The following is a 24446-nucleotide window of genomic DNA, read 5'->3' as shown; positions in this document are numbered from 1 at the left end:
AGTATGCAACACATACCCGAAGTATTAGCTACAATGTAACCATTTTGAATAATTATTGCGGATGTTTTGGAAAGCTGTGAATTTGAGTAGTAAACACCTCAAACAAACAACTGTCATCATTCGTAGGCTTGGACATGGTGCCCCAACAACACACAACAGGAGTAAATTAAGTCACTTGAGTAATAACTTGTTTACTTTGCACAATAGTTTACTAGAACACCCTTAAATAATAGAAGTAATCTTGGGTAGCATAAACAAAAAAAGTGTCATCTATGCAGACTGAATATCACTCCTGTCATTGATCATTATTCTGAAATGTTGAAAAAAAAAAGAAATGAAAAGCACAGAAACATTACAATATTAAAGATAAGGGTTAAACAAATCAAATGGTACTCTGTTACACCGTGGCCCATTTGCATAGGAAGTTGTCAACTCTAGTACAATTGTGTGATCACATTTTGAGGTGATGAGCAAAAAAGTATTTTGTTTCCCTCAATGGTCTTTGATTGTCTAAAGGTATCTAATTTGATCAAAGGACCATTGATAGAATGGGAGGGAGGGGGGTGAAACTTGTTGATTTCACACTGATGATGTCCTAAGAACTAGGCAAAGACCATTAGATTAAAAAACAAACAAATCTCATGCCCTGCTGACTGCTTCACATCAAGAACATTTAATCCACTATTAATTTGCTCAACCCAAAATAGAACAGCACTTGAATCTTTACAATTAGCATGTTATCTTTGAGATTGGAATGACTCCGTGAAAAGGAGTTATTCCAATCTCAAAGATAACATTTGAACAATGCATATCGAACAGTATTTACAAAGTATCTATTTAAACAGTGTATAAAAAAAAATAATGATTGTGTCAACAAATCTTTTCTGTCAAACCAAAAATGAGAGCTCAGAAAATCATGAACTGGTCATTTCACTATTTGCCCTTGCGGCGGAGGCAGCGTCTCGTGAAGGCCTTCTCGTCCCACTTGTTGGGGGGCAGCATGTGAGGTCCGTTATGGACACACAGGACAGTCATCTCATCTGCATACTGGAGGTTCTGAAGGAGCTGGAGAAAAACACAAACATTAATTCACAACAATCACTAGTAAGTCACCACCTCTGCAGTGACACTTACCTTGGGTGTGATGAAGAAGTACTGGGAGGTTGTCTCCTTGCAGGCTGTCCGTACAACAATGTCAAAGACTCTCCTTTCATTGACTGGATCCATACCCTGGGTAGAATAGGAAGAAACAAAGCCTGTGTGAATACAGTCTGGATGCGCAAGTGATTTTACCACTTAAGCAGGCAGCAGTTGGTGTCTGTTACATACCTGGTTGATCTCATCCACCACTCGGAAGGGACAGCGGTTGAGCTCTTGCAGGGCCATGAGGTAGAGCATTGTGGAGACACTGCGCTCCCCTCCACTCTGGTGGTGTGCTGTGAGCTCGTGGAGCTGCGTGCTGCTACGGAACTTCACCCGGATACGGATCCCATATTTATCATACTCCTCCTGCAGGGAGCAGACACCAGTAAGACAGACAGACTTACTACATTTAGGGTTGTCACGATACTGGATTTTCCTTGGCAAAAAGGAAAAGAAAGGAGACAAACTATTTGGTCCTAAAAAAAAATAAAAAAAAATAAAAAAACTACTGTATGTAAAATATTGTGTGCTATAGCTTGGAAAAGATACGTGATTCTGGGTGACAACATAAGGCTTTTTGTTTCCAGCATTAGGACTGTTTTCCTCATGAAATTCAATCCACTTCATGTTGTTTCTTTGCCACAATACCCCTGAATATCACGATACTGGTTGTTAAAGTTCATGTTAAGTATCCTTCTATTTCTGTTATTACGGGGCTATCGCTCTGTTAATTAGTGCACCTGCGCAGGAGTCTTGTGGTTGATGAACCTGGCCTGAGTGCAAAGGCAACCACGTAGTGTGCTAATACGGTTTAGTAAACATTGACAAGGTTCCAGTTTAACGTTGTGTCATTTCGATTGCCACCTCGGTTTGACAAGAAGAAAAATTAACATGGAATCTAGACACGGGTTACTAATCTGAACGGGAAAAGGCAGCACTTGTGGTATTATCGCTCGATGGAAGAGCGAGAGAGACAGAACTGGAAATATCCCTTGAGGATTTGAACAAGGATGACGGTATGCAAACTTTGATTAGAGCACTGGATTAGGTGTTTCTTAAAGAGAAAGACTGTGCCTACGAGGCATATTCAAACGGACAGTGTTAGAGATATTTTGTTTGCAATGACGAACTACCTCATTGATTTTGAACAGAGGTACAATAGGATGCGCAAGTACGACATGGTTCTCCCGGATGCAGTGTTAGCTTTCAAGTTGCTAGATACTGCCTGTCTGGATGGTAGGGAGAAACAGTTGGCTTTGACTGCTTGTACTGTGCTGACTTGAGTCAATGAAGTCGGCACTAAAAATATTTTTGGGTGAAAAGACGTCTGTCACGCCAATAACAGATAGAATGCAAGTGAGTGACGCAGCATATTACACTGAGCAGCAGAGTAAAGACACCAACAAGTCACATACTCAAGACAACCAGAAGAGGGCACCATTTCCCAGCACAAATCCACTAGACAAATATGGAAGGAGATCAAAATGTGCTATTTGTCAAAGCACTTACCATTGGGTTAAAGACTGCCCTAAAAAAATTAACAATTTAAACTAACAGGAAAATGTAAACAGAGAGAGCAGTGTAACATTACACTGTTTTCAAACAAATCTGCTTCTGATACGGAGATCTTTATAGTTGAATCCTTACGATCTGTTGTGATTGATACTACATGTGCACACACAGTGTGTGGTGCAAAATGGCTTGATCGCCATGTCAGTGACCTAAACATGAAAGTAGTACAAAACATGATTGGCACACTAAGCTATAGAGCTTTCAAATTTGGAGATGGGAGAATCGTCCATTCTACCAAGAGTCAATACCAGCAAAATTGGTCAGACTAAGTGTCACATTGAAACAGAGGTGGTCCCTACAGATATCCCCTTACTATTAAGTAAAGCTTCCCTCAAGAAGGCAGGGGATGTACTAGGAATAAAAAATGACAAGGCAGTGATGTTTAAACAACCAGTGACCCTTAAACTTACTACCTCAGGCAACTATTGTGTAAACATTTTAGACAAAAGACATCAGAGTCCATGTAAAAATTAGATTCTGACAGACACGGAGCACATGGAGTGTACAACAAACGAGTTGACTGTCAAGAGTGGAAAGGACCGGGAGTAGTCATTGGCCAAGATGGTGTGGTGATATTTGTGAGGCACCAGTGTCAGGGTGCGTCACTCAAGGAAAGTAAACGATCAACAAGAGGTCTGTTGCTGAGAATCAGCCTGCTAATGAAAAATGACACAAAGGACACATTAACAGACACAAACCTACCAGATGTCACATCCAATGATATGGACACAAACTGACACAGGAAATGGAGCAGACACCTTCAACCATGCCACAGGTAATACTGTTGCGCGTTCAAATGAGGAAAACATTCAACAGCCACATGTGTTAAGACAACATGGTTGTTCCAATCTGAAAACTGGACAAACTTAAATCCATGGACAGAGAAAGTGGTACTCCGCATACAGCAACCGTCATTGGACGAGCAGGATAAGCCAAAGGAAAACAGCAGAACTGGTACAACTTGCAGTACTCTGAACCAGCTACACTTTCTGGTACAACAGGGTCAGCTGACCTGTCACTTGTAGATCTCAGAATTGAACCAATGGAAGAAAAAAAACATACACAAAAAACAGAATGACATTGAAAATTATGTACTTGAAACAAAGGACGTGTCATTTGACTCAGCTAAGCTTGATGAGCTCAGTAATTGGAGGAACAAAAATGTGTTTGAGGAAGTCAAAGATATTGGCCAAAAATGTGTCTCATCAAGGTGGGTGTGTACCCTTAAAAGAGTCCTTAACTGGAATAGTGGCAAAAGCATGGCTAGTGGTTAGAGGTTTTGAGGAGCTGGCTGCTAAACAACTCCCAAAAGACTTAGACATTTGCCTCAGTCATGATGATGACAGTGATCTGCCAGAAAAAAATGGAACCGTCATTCCATAGATATCAAATCTGCATTTTTGCAGGGAACAGCTGTCAGGGGACATTCACATCCGGCCACCGTCTGAAGCTAAGCGCAAAGGAACATTGTGGAAATTAGAAAAGTGTATGCATGGTCTCGCAGATGCATCACTCTACCGGTACAACAAAGTCAAGGCAACAATTCTGAGTACAGGTGGAAACATGTCACAAGTGGATCCTGCAGTCTTCTATTGGCTTGATCAAGACTGCAATGTGACTGGAGTACTTGCTTGTCATGTTGATGACTTCATCTGGGGTGGCTCAAAGACCTTTGCTACAACTGTGATTCCACACCTCAAAGCTGTTTTCCATGTCGGCCGTGAGGAGCATGATAATTGTTATGTTGGCATAGAGTTTATTACAGTTGATGGAACGATACTGATATAACAGGAGAGCAAAATCAAGAATTTAACCTAGCCACATGGATTCTTCAAGAGCCGTACAAAGGAATTCCCCTCTCTGTGGAATTGAAGCTGATCAATTGATGTCAAAGATAGGTCAAATTCTATGGGTTATTAGACAGAGTAGACCTGATGTAATGTTTGATGGCTGCAACTTGGCATCCAACAACACGCCACTGTACAAATCATTCATGAAGCAAACAGTTGTTGTGATTACAGTTTATGAACATGTAACTCAAGTTTCAGCATGTTGGAAAAGATAACACTGAAACTAGTTGTCTTCATCTGTAAGGTGCCCTAGGGAAGCATCACTGGAGGCACACAAGGTGGACATCTAATCGTGTTAATGGGTGAAGGAGGAAGATTCTCACCCATCCGTTGGCAGTCAAAAAGGATCAGAAGGGTTGTCTGAAACACACTGGCTGGAGAAACACTTACTCTTGCGGATGGAATTGACAATGCGATCTTTCTTGCAACTCTGTTCTCAGAGCTCACCACTGGTGAGACAAAACGGCACATTCTACCTGTAGTTTGTGTCACTGACAACTACTCCTTAGTTGATGCTGTGAAGTCAACCAAGTCTGTCACAGAGAAAAGACTTTGTCTTGAGATTAGCCACATCAAGGAATTTACACAGAGAATCCAGTGGATTCTGTGGTCGACCATAAAAGAAACAGCTTGCTGACTGACTAAAAAGGGCGCATCCAGCAGTCTTGTGCGCCTACAGGCACTCCGTAATGGAAAGTGGCAGCTTGAGTAATACAAATAATAACTGTCACACAACCCATTTGTAATGGGGGACTTGAATAATACTTGGACATTTAATTATGTTGTTGATGTTGTCTTTAAAGAAAAGTGGAAGATTGTTAAGTTGATGTTTTAAGTATCCCTATATTTCTGTTATTACGGGGCTATCACTCTGTTATTAGTGCGCCTGCGTAGGGTTCTCGTTGTTGATGAACCTGGCCTGAGTGCAATCGCAACCACGTAGTGTGCTAATACATTTTAGTAAACATTGTTAAACTGGAACCTTGTTGTTGTGTCATTTCGAGTTAACACTGGTATGGTGACAACCCTATGTGACTGCTACTAGAGCTCCCACAAACATCTAAGACGACACTCGGGCACCTCCCCCTTAGTCCAGACAGAGGATACAGCAGGTGTTTGGCGTGCCTTACCTCGTTCTCTGAATGCAGGTCCACCTCCCCGGCACACTGCATGGAGCGGAAGAAATCACTGAACTTGTCATTGATCTGCTCTACCAGTTGCTTCAGAGGATTCAGCCAGCGCTCCTTTGCCTGTCAACACACAGAGAGAAGTCTTCAGGAGGGAAACATCTCTGTAGATGACATCAAACCTAGGGTGTAATCATTAGTCCAAAAAATTGAAAAACGGAAAGTTTTAAAAACAAGAGTTTCTTTTGGATAAATTCAGGTAAGTCCTTCCCCACTTGGTTCCATTGGCTTCCATTTAGCAACAGAATTGGCATAATGAATTCAAACATGCACTATCCAACACTGATTTGCTAGGCATTTTCAGAAGGAATTTTTTTTTAAAGCATTGAAATGATAGAATTGGCACAGACTGAGTCACTAATCTGTCATTAGAGTACCTCTGATATGTTCTGTCTGTAGGTTTTCAGGGCATTGCTCTTCTCATCCAGTTCTTTCTCCAGGTTCTTGATCTCCTGCTCTCTCCTGTTGTACTCATCCACCACCTGGGGAGGGGGGGGGGGGTTGTTACATGGTGAGGCAGAATCAATACGTGCACACGCTTTGAGGAGCCTTCTGACTTACATTCTCACTGAGGCCAGTGAAGCACTCTGCCCTGGACCTCTCCTCATTCAACATGGCGTCTATCTCATCCATAGTGTCGGGCAGCTGGCTGAAGGCCTACAGAAAACAAATGAAGAAATTCACAAATTAATGAATGCATTAAAACTGGTAGAATGAATGGAGGACTCAGTGTGGAGTTGTGCAGTACTATACTGACCGTGTGTAGGTCTGGGGGTACAGCACTCTCCCCAGGGTCCATGTTACAGATCTCCCTGGCCCTCCTCATTAGGCCCTTACACATCTCCAACAGACGGGCCTTGCGCTGCTCCAGCATGGCACACGCTTGCTGAGAGGGGAGAAGAGGAAACACACACACAGTGAGTACAGATTACAACTTAATGTGTGAAATTGTATGAGTGCGTGACCTGACCTCTAGGATCCTGAGCTCGGCCGAGCCCTCCCTGCAGTCAGTCTCCAGCTTGGTCTTCTCTGCTGTCATGCCCACGGTCTCAAGAGCCATGTACACCTTCTCCATACTCAACTTAGCCCTCAGCTAGAGACGAGGGAAAAGAGAATGATAAAGAGAGAGAGACTTAAGGCAGTCAGTATACACCACCCAGGTTCTGTATATCTGGAGCCTTCAGCATTAACCTGTGACTGTATACCTTCATGTGGGCCATGAACTCAGCCACAATGGCCACCTTCTGGGAGTTGACTGCTGAGATCTGGGCCTTGGTCTCCTCCTCAGCCTTCTGTAGGTCAATGCCCCCCTGCTCCATCTGCCGAAGACTACACACACACACACACACACAAGAGGAAATGGTGTGTGAGAGGAGAAAACAACAGCAGACCACATGTAACCACGCCAGCCCAGGACTTCCACATCCAGCTTCTTCACCTGTGGGATCGGCTAAGACAAGCCACCCAACAGCTGATGAAACTGGGAGTATCTGTCTAATAAAACATAATTCTGAAACAATCAATTCTGATTGGCTGGGCCTGGCTCCCAAGTGGGCCTATGCTCTCCCAGGCCTAGCCATGGCTGTGCACCTGCCAGTCATGTGAAATCCATACATTAGGGCCTCATTTATTTAAATTGACTGATTTCCTTATATGAACTGCAACTCAGTAAAATCATTGAAATTCGGACAGTTTGAATTTATATTTTTGTTCAGTATATTAAATGTTAGTAGCTTGGATGAATAAGGTGCCCAGAGTAAACTGCCTCCTATTAATAGATTTGGATAGAAAACACTGAAGTTTATGAAACTGTTTGAATGATGTATAACAGAACTCATATGGCAGGCAAAAACCTGAGAAAAAATCCAACCAGGAAGTTGGAAATCTGAGGTTTGTAGGTTAGGTCTTTTCCTATCCAAGATAGTGTACCTTTTGTCCAATTAGCTGCGGCGTTGCTTTTCATTTCTAAAGACAAAGGAATTGTCCGGTTGAAACATTATTGAAGATTAGTTAAAAACATCCTAAAGATTGATTCTATACATTGTTTGACATGTTTCTACGAACTGTAATATAACTTTTTTAAAACTTTGTCTGGACTAAGCGTTTCTGCGCCTCATGAATTTGGATTTGTGAACTAAATGCGCAAACAAAAAGGAGGTATTTGGACACAAATGGACTTTATCGAACAAAACAAACATTTCATGTGGAACTGGGATTCCTGGGAGTGCATTCTGATGAAGACCAAAGTGAATATTTATAATGCTATTTCCGACTTCTGTTGACTCCACAACATGGCGGGTATCTGTATGGCTTGTTTTGGTGCCTGAGCGCTGTTCTCAGATTATTGCATAGTGTGCTTTTTCCGTAAAGTTTTTTTGAAATCTGACACCGCGGTTGCATTAAGGAGAAGTACATCTTTAATTCCATGTATAACACTTGTCTTTTCATCAACATTGATGATGAGTATTTCTTTAAATTGATGTGGCTCTCTACAAAATCACCACGTTTTGGAAGCAAAACATTACTGAACATAACATGCCAATGTAAACAGATTTTTGGATATAAATATGAACTTTATCGAACAAAACATACATATATATATATATTGTCTAACATGAAGTCCTATGAGTGTCATCAGATGAAGATCAAAGGTTAGTGATTAATTTTCTCTATTTCTGCTTTTTGTGACTCCTCTCTTTGGCTGGAAAAATGGCTGTGTTTTTCCTGTGACGAGCCTCTGACCTAACATAATCGCATGGTATGCTTTCGTCGTAAAGCCTTTTTGAAATTGGACACTGTGGTGGGATTAACAACAACGCTACCTTTAAAATGGTGTATAACACTTGTATGTTTGAGGAATTTGAACTATGAGAATTTGAATTTGGCGCCTTGCACTTTCACTGGCTGTTGTCTAATCGATCCCGTTAATGGGATTTCATCCCATCTCATCCCCAAGAAGTTAATTAAATGTTACCCCCTCCCCATACCCAAACAACCTACTATTTAGGACACAAGTATGGGTATTCGGACACGGCCTGTGTGTGTGTGCCACCCACCTGTCCTGCTTGGTACTGATCTTCTGTTCCAACTGTCTCTTTTTACCCTTCATCTCCGAGAGCCCCTTTTTCTGGGCCCGTAGCTCATTGTCACAGTGATCCAGCTTGGCAGTACGTTCCTGCATGGCACTCATCTGGACATCAATGGCTTGCATGCTCTTTTCAGCAGTCTATGCATAGCCAAAAGTTACACTTAATTTCCAAGCTGTAGTGCTATATCAGTGCTTTGCTAAACATCTGGTTATTACTACAACATCACTGCAGGTTATGCATGTCAACTTACATCATTATGCATCTATGAGTGTCTGATATCTCTAAGGTGTTAAGTCAAACTCTTGAAAAGTTCCTCTTTGGTGTAAAAGGCCAAGTGTAGTTTATTGCTAGTGTAAAGGTGTCGTTTCAAATTCATCACTTATTGGATTTTTTTTTATCCAAGTGGGGGAGGTGCTTGACAGGTGTCTCTGGCCTCACCCTGATCTGCTCCTCCAGCTGGCATTTCTCCTCGGCGTCCACGGCCATGGTGAGGTACTGGGAGGGCCGCACGGCAGAGTTACTGGTACTGGTCTTGCCTGAGTAAAAGGACTTCTTCAGGGAGTACTTCTCCTCAGCTGTGTAAAGCACCTTCAGGTAGGGCTCCTCAATCACCTGAGACATATGGTCGAAGGATTAGAGTTTGGATCAGCTTACTTTCGATACCAATCTGTTCAGAAATTAAATAAGCTATGAAAATGAAGTAATTCATTGACATTTAGGACTCTCAATCCTCTCAGGCACTCTAGGGTATGGAACGTACCGTCTTGATCATGGCTTTGGTTTGGTCCGTTCCCACGGGAACATCGTGCACCTTGTACTGGTTGCAGAGGTAGCTCATAACCTCTTCTGGAGCATCAAAGAGCTCCCGCAGGTACGCAAAGAATCCAAAACGCCTACAGACAAGACAAAAAGGGTTAGGTATAGGGTTGATACCTTTACATTCCATCTTGGGACAGTACGAGAAGACTATTCACTTCAGAGACTCGATGGGTCGGGAGGGAGCGCGGGTGGCGCAGGATTCCTCAGGAGCGAAGACTGAATTCACCCTCAGGTTCTGGCTGTCACGCACCTGAGGACAAATCCATCATCAGAACTCTTACTGACGCACTTATTACTTTAATTAGAGCCTATAACAATGGCCGGGTTAGGTGGGTCATATATTAAAAACTCAGGGTCCTATATCATAGCATAGTGCAATGACTGAGCATTACTTTTTCTATTCTTTACCAACAGGCCCGCCTCACCTCCATCATAAACTTTTCCATGTCTTCCCTCTTCTGGAAGACAAAGGCTCGCAGGTCATTGAATGGAATGTGGTTCTCCACGTACTTAGCATGGTTAGGGTTGCGGACACTAATCTGAAAAGAGCAGAACATTTCTTTCAAAGGCTACATATGGGCTTTCAAATTATGTTTACATATCAGCCATACATGCTGTTCAAACCAAGTTAAAAAAAATAAAAAGATCAACAGGAATTGAGCCCCACATTGGAGGTGTCATAATACCCTTAAAACAATGCAGACAAATGGGGAATGGTTCCAATCATTTTTCACCTAGGGAATTTTAAAAGAAATGTAGCCAATGTATTAATTACTACATTTAGCCAACAAACACTTCATCTAGAGATTCTTATAGTTGCCTCGATTCGGCAGGCTTGTCCAGCTCATCATGGCATTTGTAGATCTTTATTATAGACACATTAGCATTTGATTTTCGGGGGGTGTAAATACTGGTGAATATATTGATTAGGACAAGTCCCCTTGTCCTAGAGAGATTTCCAGTTTTCAAAACATCACACCAGGCTAAGCCTGCATGAAACACAGGCCTTATTTTAAGTGTTTCTAAAATACCCTATGGGAAAGATTTTATTGTGGAAAAAACAATTGGAACCATTTCCTTGGACTGCTAGGTTTAATGGGTATTATGACTCATACTGTGGTACTCTACTGTGGCCATTTTAGGATATTGGGGTGTAGAATGAAGCGTTAGTTGATAACATATCAAAGAAAACTTGAAAGTTCAGATAGGTCTCCACGAAACAGCCAACAAAGAAAAGTAGGAGGGCGCTTGACAATGACACTTCAAAGTATATGGAGAGAATTAGGCCCATATAGCCTTAATTCCTGTAGCGTGCCCTCACCACTAGCATCATAGGTTCATAGACATTGCCACTGAAGATGTGTTTGTTCTGCCTCAGCCACTGGACGGCAGCGTAGGTATCCTTGGAGCGCCCTCTCAGCTTCTCCTCCTTGATTTTCATCATGTCATCCAGACTCCTCAGCCTGTTCTTCAACACTACAGGAAACAAGAAGAGTTACACCAAGTCAAATGGTACGTGCAACGCTCCACCATGGTTAAAATGGTGCAGTGAGCCTCAGTGCCAAGACAGTTTGAGACCCAGAACTCCCCAGACCCTGTGTGTATGTGTCTTACGTCTACACTCTCCGTTCAAGTTGTCCTTCTCCCTACGCATGTCAGCCTTTTCTCCCTCCATCTTTGCTTTCTCTTCCTGGATGCGCCTCAGCTCTGCATTCACTGCATTGATCCGCGGCGTCACGTCTGATTGGTCGCCTACGTTGGCCAGCTCCGCCCTCAAGTCATCAATCATGCGCCGGGTGTTGCTGATTCGCTTCTGCCGGTCCGCTGCCTCGGTCTGCTTCAGGCTGAAGGCCTGCTTGATGTCCTCAATCTAGAGGGATAGGGGAGGATCAAACTTATTTAAAACATCATTCTATTTCCATTGGTATCAATAAGGCAGAAATAGATAAAAATGTGTTTAAGAAAAAAAAAAAAAAAGTAGTGCCAGACCTCTCTGTGCTTCCGGTCCAGCTGGTCCTGTTTCTGTTTACACTTCTGAGAGGCCTCCCTGATGCTGACCGTCTGGAACACAAGGATGCATCACCAGCACCAGTCTAAATTTAACTAGGCAAGACAGTTAAGAACACATTATTTTTTCACAATGACAACCCACTGTTCCCTGGTAGGCTAACTGCTTTGTTCAGGGGCAAGACATTTTTACCTTGTCAGCTCAGGGACTCGATCCAGCAACCTTTAGGTTACTGGCCCAACACTAACCACTAGGCTACCTGCCACCCCACTGTGTTGTCTATGGGCTAGACAACACAGTGGTTCCCAAATGTCTTTGCAGTATCACCCACCAAGTAAATACAACACATGCTTTCCCCAAGGCCCAGTCTCAAAAGGCATAAGCTGCGAGCCTGGAGCTAAATGGACCTCCCTCTCCCTCCATCCAGGCCAGCTACAAAGCCCAGGGAGCCAGTCTCTGACCTTGTCCTTCATCTGGTTCTCGATGGGCCTCAGCTGACTGTCGATGTGCTGGATTTTCTTCAGCATGGGGGCCTGGGACTCCCTCACGGTTTTCAGCTGCTTCTTGGCGTCCTCCCTTGATTTCTTCACCCCCTCCAGCTCCTTACGGGCAGTCTCATACTCCTGGAAAGAACAGAGGGTTGTCAAAGATTGTTAACATGAATGCTGACATAACATACTTACATATTCATTTTGTTTTTAAATGGAGGAGTATCTATCCATGTCCAGGCTCTTTTAACAAGCTATAAATTACTATAGGGTTGTATTCGTAAGTGCACACTGTAGCAAAATGTTTTGCAATAAACCGTTTCCCCCACATTGTAAAGCACAGGCGTTAAACTTATTCCACGGAGGGCCGAGTGTCTGCAGGTTTCCGCTCCTCCCTTGTACTTGATCGATGAACTAAGGTCACTAATTAGTAAGGAACTCCCCTAACCTGTTTGTCTAGGGTTTAATTGAAAGCAAAAAACTAAAACCTGCAGACACTAGGCCCTACATGGAATGGGTTTGATACCCCTGTTGTAGAGTGAATAAACTGTTTACGTTGGTGTGAACTAATGAATATGACCCAGGTGTCACATCTCTCTATGACCACTCACCACCCAGGGTTTCTTCTTCTCCAGCATCTTTATGTTGTCCAGGTGTCTCTTCTTCTCGTAGTAGCGCTCCACATCGTGCTTGTTCCGTTCGTTCCTCTGCTTGAACTTCTCCAGGGCGCTGGCCTTCTCCTTGCACACATTCTACCAAACAAAACAGCTTACCTTAGAACTTACTCTCCCTGAGCCATTAACACTGCAGCAAAAGCTTCTTTATAAAAGAAAAAACGACTAATCTTCATTTATCCAGAGCTAGAACTAAAACTGTTCTCACCTCCAGTTCCCTCTCTTTGGTGCGGAAGGTTTTGAGCTCGCAGTGGAACTCATACATCTCTGGAGGTCCCACTGACTTCTCTGTGGCCTCTAGCAGCTCAATCTTGGTCATCTTGGCAAACTCACCCACCTTCTCCTGCAAAGTCACAGGGCACAAACGGTGGTCAGAGAATTTGAAGTTTGACATGAGTGGATCGAGTAAGAAAAAAAAAACAAGTAAATGAGCAGGAAAGACAACCTCCAAGTTTACACTCACCTGTGGCAGAAACTGGCAGAGGTTGCTCACTTGGATCTGTAGAGCCTTCACCTCCTCCTCCACAGTCTTCTGGCTGGAATGTTTCCCATTAAGCAACCACGTCGACTGGTTATTCTCCACATGGATCTCTCTATTGATCACCAGGTTCCCCTTGGCCTTGTGCCTGAAAACACAGGTAGGGTTCCCTCAATGTTATTATACAAAGACAGAGGGAATCCATATTGGCATTTCTGAATAATCTAAAACAAACTTACAGTACAATCTCAACCGATCCTTTGTTGCACCCACGCTTCACATACAGCCCAACCTAGTCAGAATATATCCAAGTTAAAATATAATCTCGCCAATATTTTTTTTTAAATAAATAAAAATACAAGTCAATATAGTGTCATATATGCAATAATGAAAAATCATTCAAAGGAAAGTTTGACAACATATCCTAAGTGTAGCTAGCTAGGACAGTTAATAATAAATAGCCAACTACCTTGTCCCCTCTGCCCAGGATGGCAGTCTTTCCTGCCAGACCCAGACATATGGCACAGACAATACTGGACTTGCCAGTTCCATTGGCCCCCACAATCATGTTTAGGTTTGGTCCAGGGTGAACTATGGAGTGGTCATAGGTCCTGTGGGGGAAGTAGAGGGGAGTGTGTCAGCTTAACTTAAGTACAGCAACTTTATTAGCCAATGTTAGCACATTCAGTTAACAGCATTACTTTAGTTGAGCAGTCGCAATATTTCGCACCCGTCTCAGTGGATTAATCTATTGCGGAGGCCACGGGGATGGCACAGTCCATCACTAAGACATGGGATACCGAAATTGTATATATAAATTATGTAAAAATAATGGTACAACACTAATCAATCAGATATTATTTTATAGCAAATAAGTTCTCACATTGGATATGGTCACTGTAGAATTAGCACCTTTCCCTATGTTGCCATGTGCATAATAGCAAAGTTAACCAGCATATTGGGATTGAGAACAATGGGGTAGTGCAACAGCAGCAGAGACGAGGAAACCAACTTAATTAGGTCTATAATCAATAGCAAAACTCTTATTAATGTGCCTGGCTTTATAAAATCATCCATATACAGTACCAGTCAAAAGTAGACACCTACTGATTCAAGGGTATTTATTTATTTTTACTATGTTCTACATTGTAGAATATTGAAGACATCAAAACAATGAAATAACATATGGAATCATGTCGTAACTAAAAAAGTATTAAACAAATCAAAATATTTTATAGATTCTTCAAAGCAGCCACTCTTTGCCTTGATGACAGCTTTGCACACTCTTCGCATTCCCTCAACCAGCTTCATCTGGAATGCTTTTCCAACAGTCTTGAAGGAGTTCCCAAATATGCTGAGCACTTGTTGGCTGCTTTTCCTTCACTCTGTGGTCCAACTCATCCCAAACCATCTCAATTGGGTTGTAGTCAGGTGATTGTGGAGGCCAGGTCATCTGATGCAGCACTACATCACTCTCCTTCTTGGTCAAATAACCCTTACACAGCCTGGAGGTGTGTCTTGGGTTATTGTCCTGTTGAAAAACAAATGATAGTGGGAATAAGCGCAAACCAGATGGGATGGCGTATCGCTGCAGAATGCTGTGGTAGCCATGCTGGTTAAGTGTGCCCGTGAATTCTAAATAAAAATCACTGACAGTGTAACCAGCAAAGCACCCCCATACCTCCATGCTTCACAGTGGGAACCACACATGCAGAGATCATCCATTCACCTACTCTGCATCTCACAAAGACATGGCAGTTAGAACCCAAAATCTCAAATTTGGACTTGGACCAAAAGGACAGATTTCCACCAGTATAATACCCATTGCTCGTGTTTCTTGACCCAAGCAAGTCTCTTCTTCTTATTGGTGTCCTTTAGTAGTGATTTTTTTGCAGCAATTCAACCATGATGGCCTGATTCACGCAGTCTACTGTGAACAGTTGATGTTGAGATGTGTGCTACTTGAACTCTGAAGCACTTATTTGGGCTGCAATTTCTGAGGCTGGTAACTCTAATGAATCCTCTTATCCTCTGCGGCAGAGGTAACTCTGGGTCCTCCTTTCCTGTGGCAGTCCTCATGACAGCCAGTTTCATCATAGCTTTTGAGGGTTTTTGCGTCTGCACTTGAAGAAACTTTCCAAGTTCTTGACATTTTCCGGATTGACTGACCTTCAAGTAATGATGGACTGTCATTTCTCTTTGCTTATTTGAGCTGCTCTTGACATAACATGGACTTGGTATTTTACCAAATAGGGCTTTCTTCTGTATACCAACCCTACCTTGTCACAACACTACTGATTGGCTCAAACACATTAAGGAAAGAAATTCCACAGATTAACAAGGCACACGTGTTAATTGAAATGGATTCCAAGTGACTACCTCATGAAGCTGGTTGATAGAATGCCAAGAGTGTGCAAAGCTGTCATCAAGGCAAAGGGTGAAGAATCTCAAATATAAAATATTTTATTTGTTTAGCAATTTTTTGGTTACTACCTGATTCCATGTGTGTTATTTCATAGTTTTGATGTCTTCACTATTATTCTACAATGTTGAAAGTAGTAAAAATGAAAAACACGAATGAGTAGGTGTCCAAACTTTTGACTGGTACTGTATCTACAGAAATAAGACAGATCTTGCTTTGGGTGCCTGTTGAATAACCTACTGATTCCATGTGCGCCGAGCCTCATGCAACGGCAAAATGTTGGATAAAGCCATTTTAGTCTGTTTTTAATCTTTGCTATGCTGTGATAAAGGCTTCACAATTTCTCATTCGAACAGACTGGTATTACTTAGTGTTGTTTACACTGATCCAAACAGGCAGAAAAATAATATTGTAATCTAACAGCACCTGTTTGTCACATGTGGACCAGAGGAAAAGTAGCTGCTGCTTTTGCAACAGCGATTCTAATAAAATAACAAAAACATGTACCACAGCTCTCGCTCCTATACCCTCCATTTTATTGAGCTCATTATTACAATTATGATAGTGATTATAATAAGTAATGTTATCATCAGTAGGCTTTGTATTGTAGCCTTGTATAACCACTAAGAGCGCAACCGGTTTAGTCTTAAGCCTATATTTCAATATATATAGGCTACTATATCATTAAATCATTTGTTCATGCCATCACACAGCATACGACACATTCATGCTTTGAAATGCAATCAAGTGTTTTATTTCAAAGGTAACTTTGAATAATTAGCCTAAACAAATAAACTGCAATTCACGAATGCATGCAACCATTTTTAGTCTGCTGTAATAAAGGATTTTTATATATTTTCCCCCGTTAGAACAGACTCCCTGGTACACTTATTTGGTGTTGTTTACTGTTCCAAATGGTCCCCCCCAAAATTATACTGTAATCTAACAGCAACTGTTTGGCACACAATACTCACGCATTGCTTGCTCATATACCCTCCTTTTTCTTGGTTTCCAGTAGTTTCCGCAACTAAGGCAAATGTCTTCCACAGATCTGACTTGTCCTTTTCCTCTTGAGCAACCAGTAAACATTTGCCAGTTTCAAGTTTCCACATCCGCCGTATCCATTTTGCTGTCACGTGTTACTGTGTTCGGAGTTTGTTATAACCAATTTATTGATGTGATTATGATAGGCTATAGGTCAGGCCCTATTGGTCACATGCATGCGATGCTCACATGTTTCATGTAAAGAGAGCAAGGGCTGGGAAGGTTTTCCTAAACAAAATAGGGATTTCGGTATGAGAACTTTAGTCAGAAATAAGTAAGAAACTAAATGGCTGAAATTATGTTGCTTCAGCACGGGCAATAAACACTTGCTGTGGTGTGGTGCCTTTTCATTGCAGTAGGAAGGAGAGAACTTGCACCAGTCACACAGGCACGTGCTGTCATTTATTTTAAAACAGTGTAACCATCGGGTTCTTTAGTCATTTTTGTGTCGTAATTACTTAATCAAACAGTGTGCTTAAAGCATCAGACTGCATCTGCAGTTGATTTTATTCAAACTATATATGGAGAATAAGGTTAAACATTTTGACCAATCGATTGGTCGAAAGAACAGGACACCTCACAACCAAGATTTGTAACTAGCCTTGGCTACAATAAAACAACCTCTGTCGGACACATGCAAATTCAGCAACATTTAGCTACCTAGCTAGATGGTTACAAGACTCGGTCACAGATTATTATAATCTTTGACTCGGTTTTCCATGTCCAAGCAGGCGTCTGCAAAACAGCAACATCTCACAGCTAGCTAGTCTGATTAATCAGGCTGCAATATATAATGAATTGGTTTATACAGCCTGAAACGAATGTCTGCAAAATCGTGTATATGTTCCTTACAAGTCCGAACGTTGAATAAGCTGCTCGAAATGAGACAAAACATCAACAGGAAACTATTGTTTACCCGACTTTAGAGAGCCAGTAGTTCTGCACAAAGGTAAAGTAATATTGGACATACGTCAAGGGTTTCCAGATAGCACAGACCGATTTTGTAGTGACAACAGGTTTGTGGTGTCAGTCTTCCGTTTACACAGTCACAGGCAGATAGCTAAAGTGAGAATAGGAATTGGTCTGAAGCCAAGAAAAGGACATTCACAATGTCATGACTGTCCAGTGAGGATCCAAATAGATCCGATCAGCTTTGCAATAAGTAACTTCAACCAGACCCCCTCACCCACGGGGACCATTCTACTACTCTTTTCAAACCACCCACAGGGACCATTCTACTACTCTTTTCAAAGTAGAATAAACTAGTTCTGTTCAGGACTACACGACAAATCCCCGGTACCGGACGACTGCAGAGAAAAACAGTAGAAGACGGGTGGGGACCCCTTTTGGACAATCAAGAGCCTTACAAGCATGAAGCATGCTATGAAAAGGCCCGGTTCAGAGAGGTGGCACGGTTCAGAGATACACAGCGAACCAAGGCATTTTCACGTAAATACATTCATGATTTCTTACTCCAAGCGGGCGGCGGTTTGTGTGTAAAGTAAAGGAGTGCTGTAAGTGAGAGTAGTTTCTAAAATGTACCAACGTTAAGTGTCTCGCCCTCTGTCTTTTGTAACAAGCAGCCATATTGTTATCAGTCCGCTAGGGACCTATTAACGTATTAAGTGTGTAGGTTAATCTTGTGTTTCCATTTAGGTTAGCTAATAAATAAATAAATAATTAAACCAATGTGTAGTACTGAATCGTAAGGCTACGTTTTTTACAGCTGCAAGGAGGTTACGACTGTTCAGAATGATATGATACAAGGTTATGATTAATAAGTTGACTGTTTATAGATGTGATAGGTAAAATACCTTTTAGAGTTTAATAATTGACCTACTAGCTATGTTGGTATTGGACTTCTAACTATGTGTAGTTGCTTAGGATTCAAACCCTTCTCAAAACAGCCTAATTCATACTCTTCAGAGGGATAATTAAGCAATAAGGCCCGAGGAGGTGTGGTATATGGCCAGTATACCTAGCCTGATTTGATTGTTTTTAAAAAACAGTTGTGTACTGTTCACGTGAACGGGGCATGTTGAATCCCACCGAATCAATCCTGGATGCTCACGTTGCAAAAAGCAAAGGAAAAAAGGAGGAGGAGCTGAAGAACTGGAAAAGCCTCCTGCCGGATTTAAGTCTCATATGGGAGCATTTTGGCTTCCCTGTCAAACATGACAGAAGGGTGGTAGACAACACCATTAAGGTGTGTAGGCATTGCGCCACAAGAAAGCCGCATAAATCATGGAAATACATCGAGCATGGACACCCATTTAAAGCATCATCACCCCGTTGTGTCAGTGACGGGAGGCAACTCAGCCAAGAGACAACTTCTCACCGCAGAATTTAAGAAGCCCTTTGCTGCAGAATCAGACCGGACTAAAGCCATCTCCAAATCTATTGGGATGTTTATCGCTGCAGACATGAGGCAATACTCTGTTGTGGAAAACAAAGGGTTTAAAAATATGGTGAAAGTGCTGAGCCACGCCAGGAAATCCCATCGCACACCCACTTCAGTATCATGCCAGATCTTTACGGACAGGAAAATATCCAAATTGAGCACTGAAACTGCACCACCGCCTGTGTCCATGATCCTAATCTCTGAAAACAAGGATTCTACAATCCATGGGCCCAAGTGAGGAAGACAGCACCAACACTAGAGATGTCAAGGCTGCCATTAGAGAGGACCTGAACCCCAGATAACCCCCTAACGTACAGGACTACCTTCATAAATCACCTGCACTGGATCCAAGGTTCAAGTCCCTGTCCTACACCAGAGAACATAGTGATCTCACCACTGAGATTGTGGCCACTGAGGAGGTAAAAAAATAAAAGTGAATACCTTAATAAATATACTGCAGTCTAATCTTAGTCTATGCTATTGCTATTAGAATCATCCATTTTTTATTTGGAATAATGGCTTTTTATTAAATGTTATTGCCACAATTATAGTTCTATGAAATTAAACTAATTATTTATTAGATCGTCATTTTTTCTGCAGGGTCAAGCCACAGAGCACACAGGAGCAGACTCAAGAGGCATCATATCCACAAAATAATTTGGCCATGAAGGGGCTTTTCGGGGAGACCTCTGCGAACAAGGACACAGGCAAGACGTTTGCCAACTACATCAAAGATGCAGAGGCATCCTACAAGGCAGCAAGCGGCATTCTAGTGGATGGTGATCCACTGGCATGGTGGAAAGCAATGAGTGTAAATACCCTCACATTGCCATGATGGCAAGACGCTACCTGGCTGAGCCTGGCACTTCAGGTACTTGCGAGAGGGCAGGGGACATAGTGACTGCAAAGGGGCTCTACACCTCTCCCCAGACAATGTAGACATCCTCATCTTTTTGAAAAATAATTTAAAGTTATAAGCTCAGGTCTGCTTTGCTTACTTTACTTTTTTTTATGATGTTGACAGGCAATTTTTTCATTCATTATTGTTCGGAAGAAGGTTTCGTGCCTCATATTGCACTTTAATTTAACAATTGAGTATTGAATATTTTATTTTAAGATTTTACTTAAAACACTTAAGTTCCTTGCGTTAAGTGTTCTTTAAGTAATAATTGGAATACTACAGAGTTTCAACCTTTCTCTGGAAGCAACGACAGCACAAGAACTGTTCGTTGGGAGCTTCATGAAATGGGTTTCCATTGCCGAGCAGCCGCACAAGACTAAGACCAACATGCGGAATGCTAAGCGTCGGCTGGAGTGGTGTAAAGCTCACCGCCATTGGACTCTGGAGCAGTGGAAACACGTTCTTTAGCATGATGAATCACGCTTAACCATCTGGCAGTCCAACGGACTAATCTGGATTTGGTGGATGTCAGGAGAACGCTACCTGCCCCAATGCATAGTGCCAACTGTAAAGTTTGGTGGAGGAGGAATAATGATCGAAGACTGTTTTTCATGGTTCGGTATAGGCCCCTTAGTTCCAGTGAAGTGAAATCTTAACGCTACAGCATACAATGACATTATAGACAATTATGTGCTTCCAACTGTGGCAACAGTTTGGGGAAGGCCCTTTCCTGTTTAAACATGCCAATGTCCCTAATCACCCAACCTCACTAACGCTTGTGGCTGAATGGAAGCAAGTCCAAGCAGCAATGTTCCAACATCCAGTGGAAAGAAAGCCTCCACTCTTCTTGGAAGACTGTTATAGCAGAGGGGAGGGGGCAACTCCATATGATTGCACATGATTTTAGAATAAGATGTCTGATGAGCAGGTCTCCACATACACTACGTGACCAAAAGTATACACACACAGCACCTTCAGAAAGTATTCACACATTTTGTTGTGTTCAACCAATTTAAAATGTAGATTTAGTGTCACTGGCCTACACACAAAACCCCATAATGTCAAAGTGGAATTGTTTTTAATGATTTAAAAACAAAATGTTGAGTCAATAAGTATTCAACCCCTTTTATGGCAAGCCTAAATAAGTTCAGGAATGAAAATGTGCTTAACAAGTCACATAAGTGTGTGAAATAATAGTGCTTGACATGAATGACTACCTCATCTCTGTACCACAAAGACAAATATCTGCAAGGTCCCTCCGCCGAGCAGTGAATTACAAACACAGATTAAACCAAAGACCAGGAAGGTTTTCCAAAGCATCGTAAGGAAGGGCACCTATTGGTAGATGGGTAAAATAAATATAAAAGCAGACATTGAATATCCCTTTGAGCATGGTAAAGTTATTAATTACACTTTGGATGGTGTATCAATACACCCAGTCACTACAAAGATGCAGGCATCGTTCCTAACTCAGTTGCCAGAGAGGAAGGAAACGGTTCAGGGATTTCACTACGAGATCAATGGTGGCTTTAAAACAGTTACAGAGTTCAATGGATGTGATAGAAGAACACTGAGGATGGCTCAACATTGTAGCTACTCCACAATACTAACCTAAATGGCAGATTGAAAAGAGAAGCCAGTACAATATATATTTTTTAATCCAAAACATGCATCCAGTTTGCAACGTAGTTTAACTCAAATACATTTGTTGGTAGTCAAAGAAAATATTACTAACAGGTTGTATATCACAGCTGGCCTGGTACATTGTTTACTGCCTCCATTCGGGATGCACCATTTCAGTGTCAATGACTCGATATTTTGGACAACAACTGATAAATATAACTAAGGCTGGGAATGGCAATACAATCAAACTAGCAAGGGTAATGATCACAAGTCAGTCATAACGTTGCTAATAGGCTAGCGTATCCATTTATGTAGCAAGCTAAAAACACAGAGCCTAACGTTAGCTAGATAGCTAGCTGCTACGAGGATGTCATGTAATTGGAGGAGTGGAGTGAGTGACAGAATTTTTCCCCCTCATTTTTTTGGTGGCTAAACACAGCTAGATGCAGGTGTCATTTGGTTAGCAAGCAAGAACTTGAACATTATCCAGTTAGCATCTCTTGCCTTCACAAATTCACTCTGGCTATCTACTCCGATTTCAGAGCACTCGTCATTGTGCCAGAGAGCAGAATAACTGATGAATTTACAAACATGCAACACCCGCTGAATATTACTGGTGTTTGTAAACGTAGGCACAAAAAAAAGTTAGTCATGAACGCCCTAGATAAGTTGTAAACAGCCTAGCTAACAAGCACTCCTAGGGAATGTAAAATGGTCAGAGTGAGGGGTTTGCTCATTTATGTTTGGAAGTGGCTAGCTTGAACTTTAACCAGTCAGCTTCGGTGGTTGGTTGGGACAAGGATGCATTGGCAGGCAAGCTGCAGGACGAGTAGGCTAGAATTCCCCATAGTTTATCAGTGAAATGTTGATGGCCAACTAGCTGCAAAAGATTTAGAAGTTTCTCTAATGTTCCTTCATGAGATTTAATCATCACATCTTGCTCTGGCTAGCATTAGTTGCTTATCTTGTTGATGTGCATAAATAAGGGAGAGAGCCTACCTTTTCATGGTTGTTTGATCAATAGGACTAAAGTTCAAATGTAAGAGGACTCCCATGGTATTGACAGAAATCCATTGAGGTGTAGTTTGGTGGATGCTTTCTAATGATCTAAAGTCACAACTGCCTGTAAACACACAGTCCACTTGAAAGTGAATGATGGCAGGCCTGTGTAGCAAATAGCTTGTTTGCATAAAGGCCTACTGCAGCTCTGATCTGACTGGTCCTGGTCAAGACAGACATTTGTATTTATGGCAGTGCCTATTAATTGGCCAAACTCAAGGTCACTTTCCCACTCTATATTGCTATAGAATTTTCACAAATGCCTTAGTATACATATTTACCAAACATTCCAAAAATGTATGAAAATGACTGTCGCTTTTTAAAGTGTAATTTTCTTCCTGGGGGAGTATATGAAGAGATTTTAAGATTAAGAACTGCAAAACGCTGTGAGTTTACCTGAGGTAAACATTAAAGGTTTATGTGGGTAATTCTAATTGCTAACAATAGCGAAAGCGGCATTAGCGAAACAGAACCATTTGCTCGGAATATAATTTTCGGAATGAGTGTTGGTGCCACCGTGCTCAATATAACTAAGTAGTTGTTGACAGGATGAAAAATATCATAAAATAAGGCCTGCTTTTTCGCGATTACTTCGAAACTACGGCAAGCAGTTGGAACATACGGCAATATTATGAAACAAGGTTCCATGGCAGATGCAATTAACTAGTATAAAAAAGCTTTGTTAAAAATGTCATGTGGCCAGCCTACTCTAGTCTCCTTTTAATCGGACGTCTAGAATTTGAGCTAGGAAGGCGCAAAAAAATACCCGATTTAAAAATTAAATTGTTAACGACCCTGTTAAAATCCGGTATGAGGTTCTCGGTAAAGGACGGCTCATGTCGAAAAAGTGTGTTGTGTCACTCACTACAAGTTGATTTACGAATGTATCGACATTGGTGTCATATCGGTTTAGATAGGATATTAACGTTAGAGATGTGAATTTGACAACACCATCGTCGCGTCAAACAGGTTGTCAAATATCTTCCGACCTATTTTCCGTAAACAGGAGCTTTAACATGGCCGTGTCGGAACCCTAACCCTGTAATGTTAAAAGGTGAGGTAACTTTTTTTGGGGGAAATGATTTCTCGACGATATAAAACATACGTCCCAGATGTTTACAAAACCACACCGCAAGCAATGCATGTCAACGCGTTTAATTAGCGCAGGCGTCGGGGCTCTACGACTCTCACGGCCAGAAGATACGAGTCAATTGGCGCTAAAGGTAACGTTAGTTAGCATATAGCAGCGTCTATGAATGGGGGTACTATCTAACGTTAGGTAAATTGCTATCACGCCGTAATAGCTAGCTAGCTTTTTTCTAGCTAGCTAGAGTGTTTAGAAACATGTTACAGTTGAGTTGACTTACAGGAAGTTTTGCATTGTGATGCGAATTATGGATCCTTCGACAAATCCAGACACCTGGCCATCTCCAACGGTACCAGAGGACGAACCTGCTCCATTATTTGAAGGTTGTGTGTTCGTTACGTTACTTATTCGTTTTTTCTTGCCCGCAGAAGCCATGATGCTGACTTAAAACTTCGAAGATGTGCTAGCAGTCTTTCAGTGGAATTCGCGCGCCCAGTATGGACGGTTGTCGATTGATGATTGGAGAAAGTGGGTCACGTGTAGCGTAGTTCACCAACAACATGCAGCTCATGTCCACTAGGTGTCAGTAACGCCCTATGTT

At 41.9% G+C, this 24446-nt stretch overlaps 1 protein-coding gene across 1 annotated transcript; it reads right to left on the bottom strand.

Annotated features, from left to right (window-relative positions):
- Positions 1-175: 175 nt before the first annotated feature.
- Positions 176-24378, bottom strand: smc5 (structural maintenance of chromosomes 5). Its single transcript, XM_021602355.2, has 24 exons — positions 24126-24378; positions 13778-13919; positions 13548-13600; positions 13294-13456; positions 13039-13173; positions 12768-12908; positions 12130-12291; positions 11650-11721; positions 11275-11530; positions 10982-11136; positions 10086-10199; positions 9816-9910; positions 9602-9734; positions 9280-9453; positions 8809-8978; positions 6958-7081; positions 6723-6845; positions 6510-6638; positions 6314-6409; positions 6130-6234; positions 5696-5815; positions 1330-1509; positions 1135-1230; positions 176-1065 (listed from the first exon to the last, which is right to left on the bottom strand). The coding sequence occupies exons 1-24, from the start codon at positions 24278-24280 to the stop codon at positions 934-936; spliced, it is 3225 nt and encodes a 1074-aa protein (XP_021458030.2). The 5' UTR covers positions 24281-24378; the 3' UTR covers positions 176-933.
- Between the last annotated feature and the right edge of the window lie 68 nt (positions 24379-24446).

Source organism: Oncorhynchus mykiss, chromosome 5 (genome assembly GCF_013265735.2).
Source record: "Oncorhynchus mykiss isolate Arlee chromosome 5, USDA_OmykA_1.1, whole genome shotgun sequence".
NCBI classification, from domain to species: Eukaryota; Metazoa; Chordata; class Actinopteri; order Salmoniformes; family Salmonidae; genus Oncorhynchus; species Oncorhynchus mykiss.
The sequence above is the reverse complement of the archived record's forward strand: the minus strand, read 5'-3'. Positions and strand labels throughout refer to the sequence as shown.

Excerpts from the sequence above, each read along its gene's own strand:
- smc5 (XM_021602355.2), bottom strand. The coding sequence starts at position 24,280 with ATGGCTTCTGCGGGCAAGAAAAAACGAATAAGTAACGTAACGAACACA. Across the intron at positions 13,174-13,293 it reads TCTGCCAGTTTCTGCCACAG|GAGAAGGTGGGTGAGTTTGC; the intron begins GTGAGTGTAAAC and ends GTGACTTTGCAG. Across the intron at positions 12,909-13,038 it reads CCAAAGAGAGGGAACTGGAG|AATGTGTGCAAGGAGAAGGC; the intron begins GTGAGAACAGTT and ends TTTGTTTGGTAG.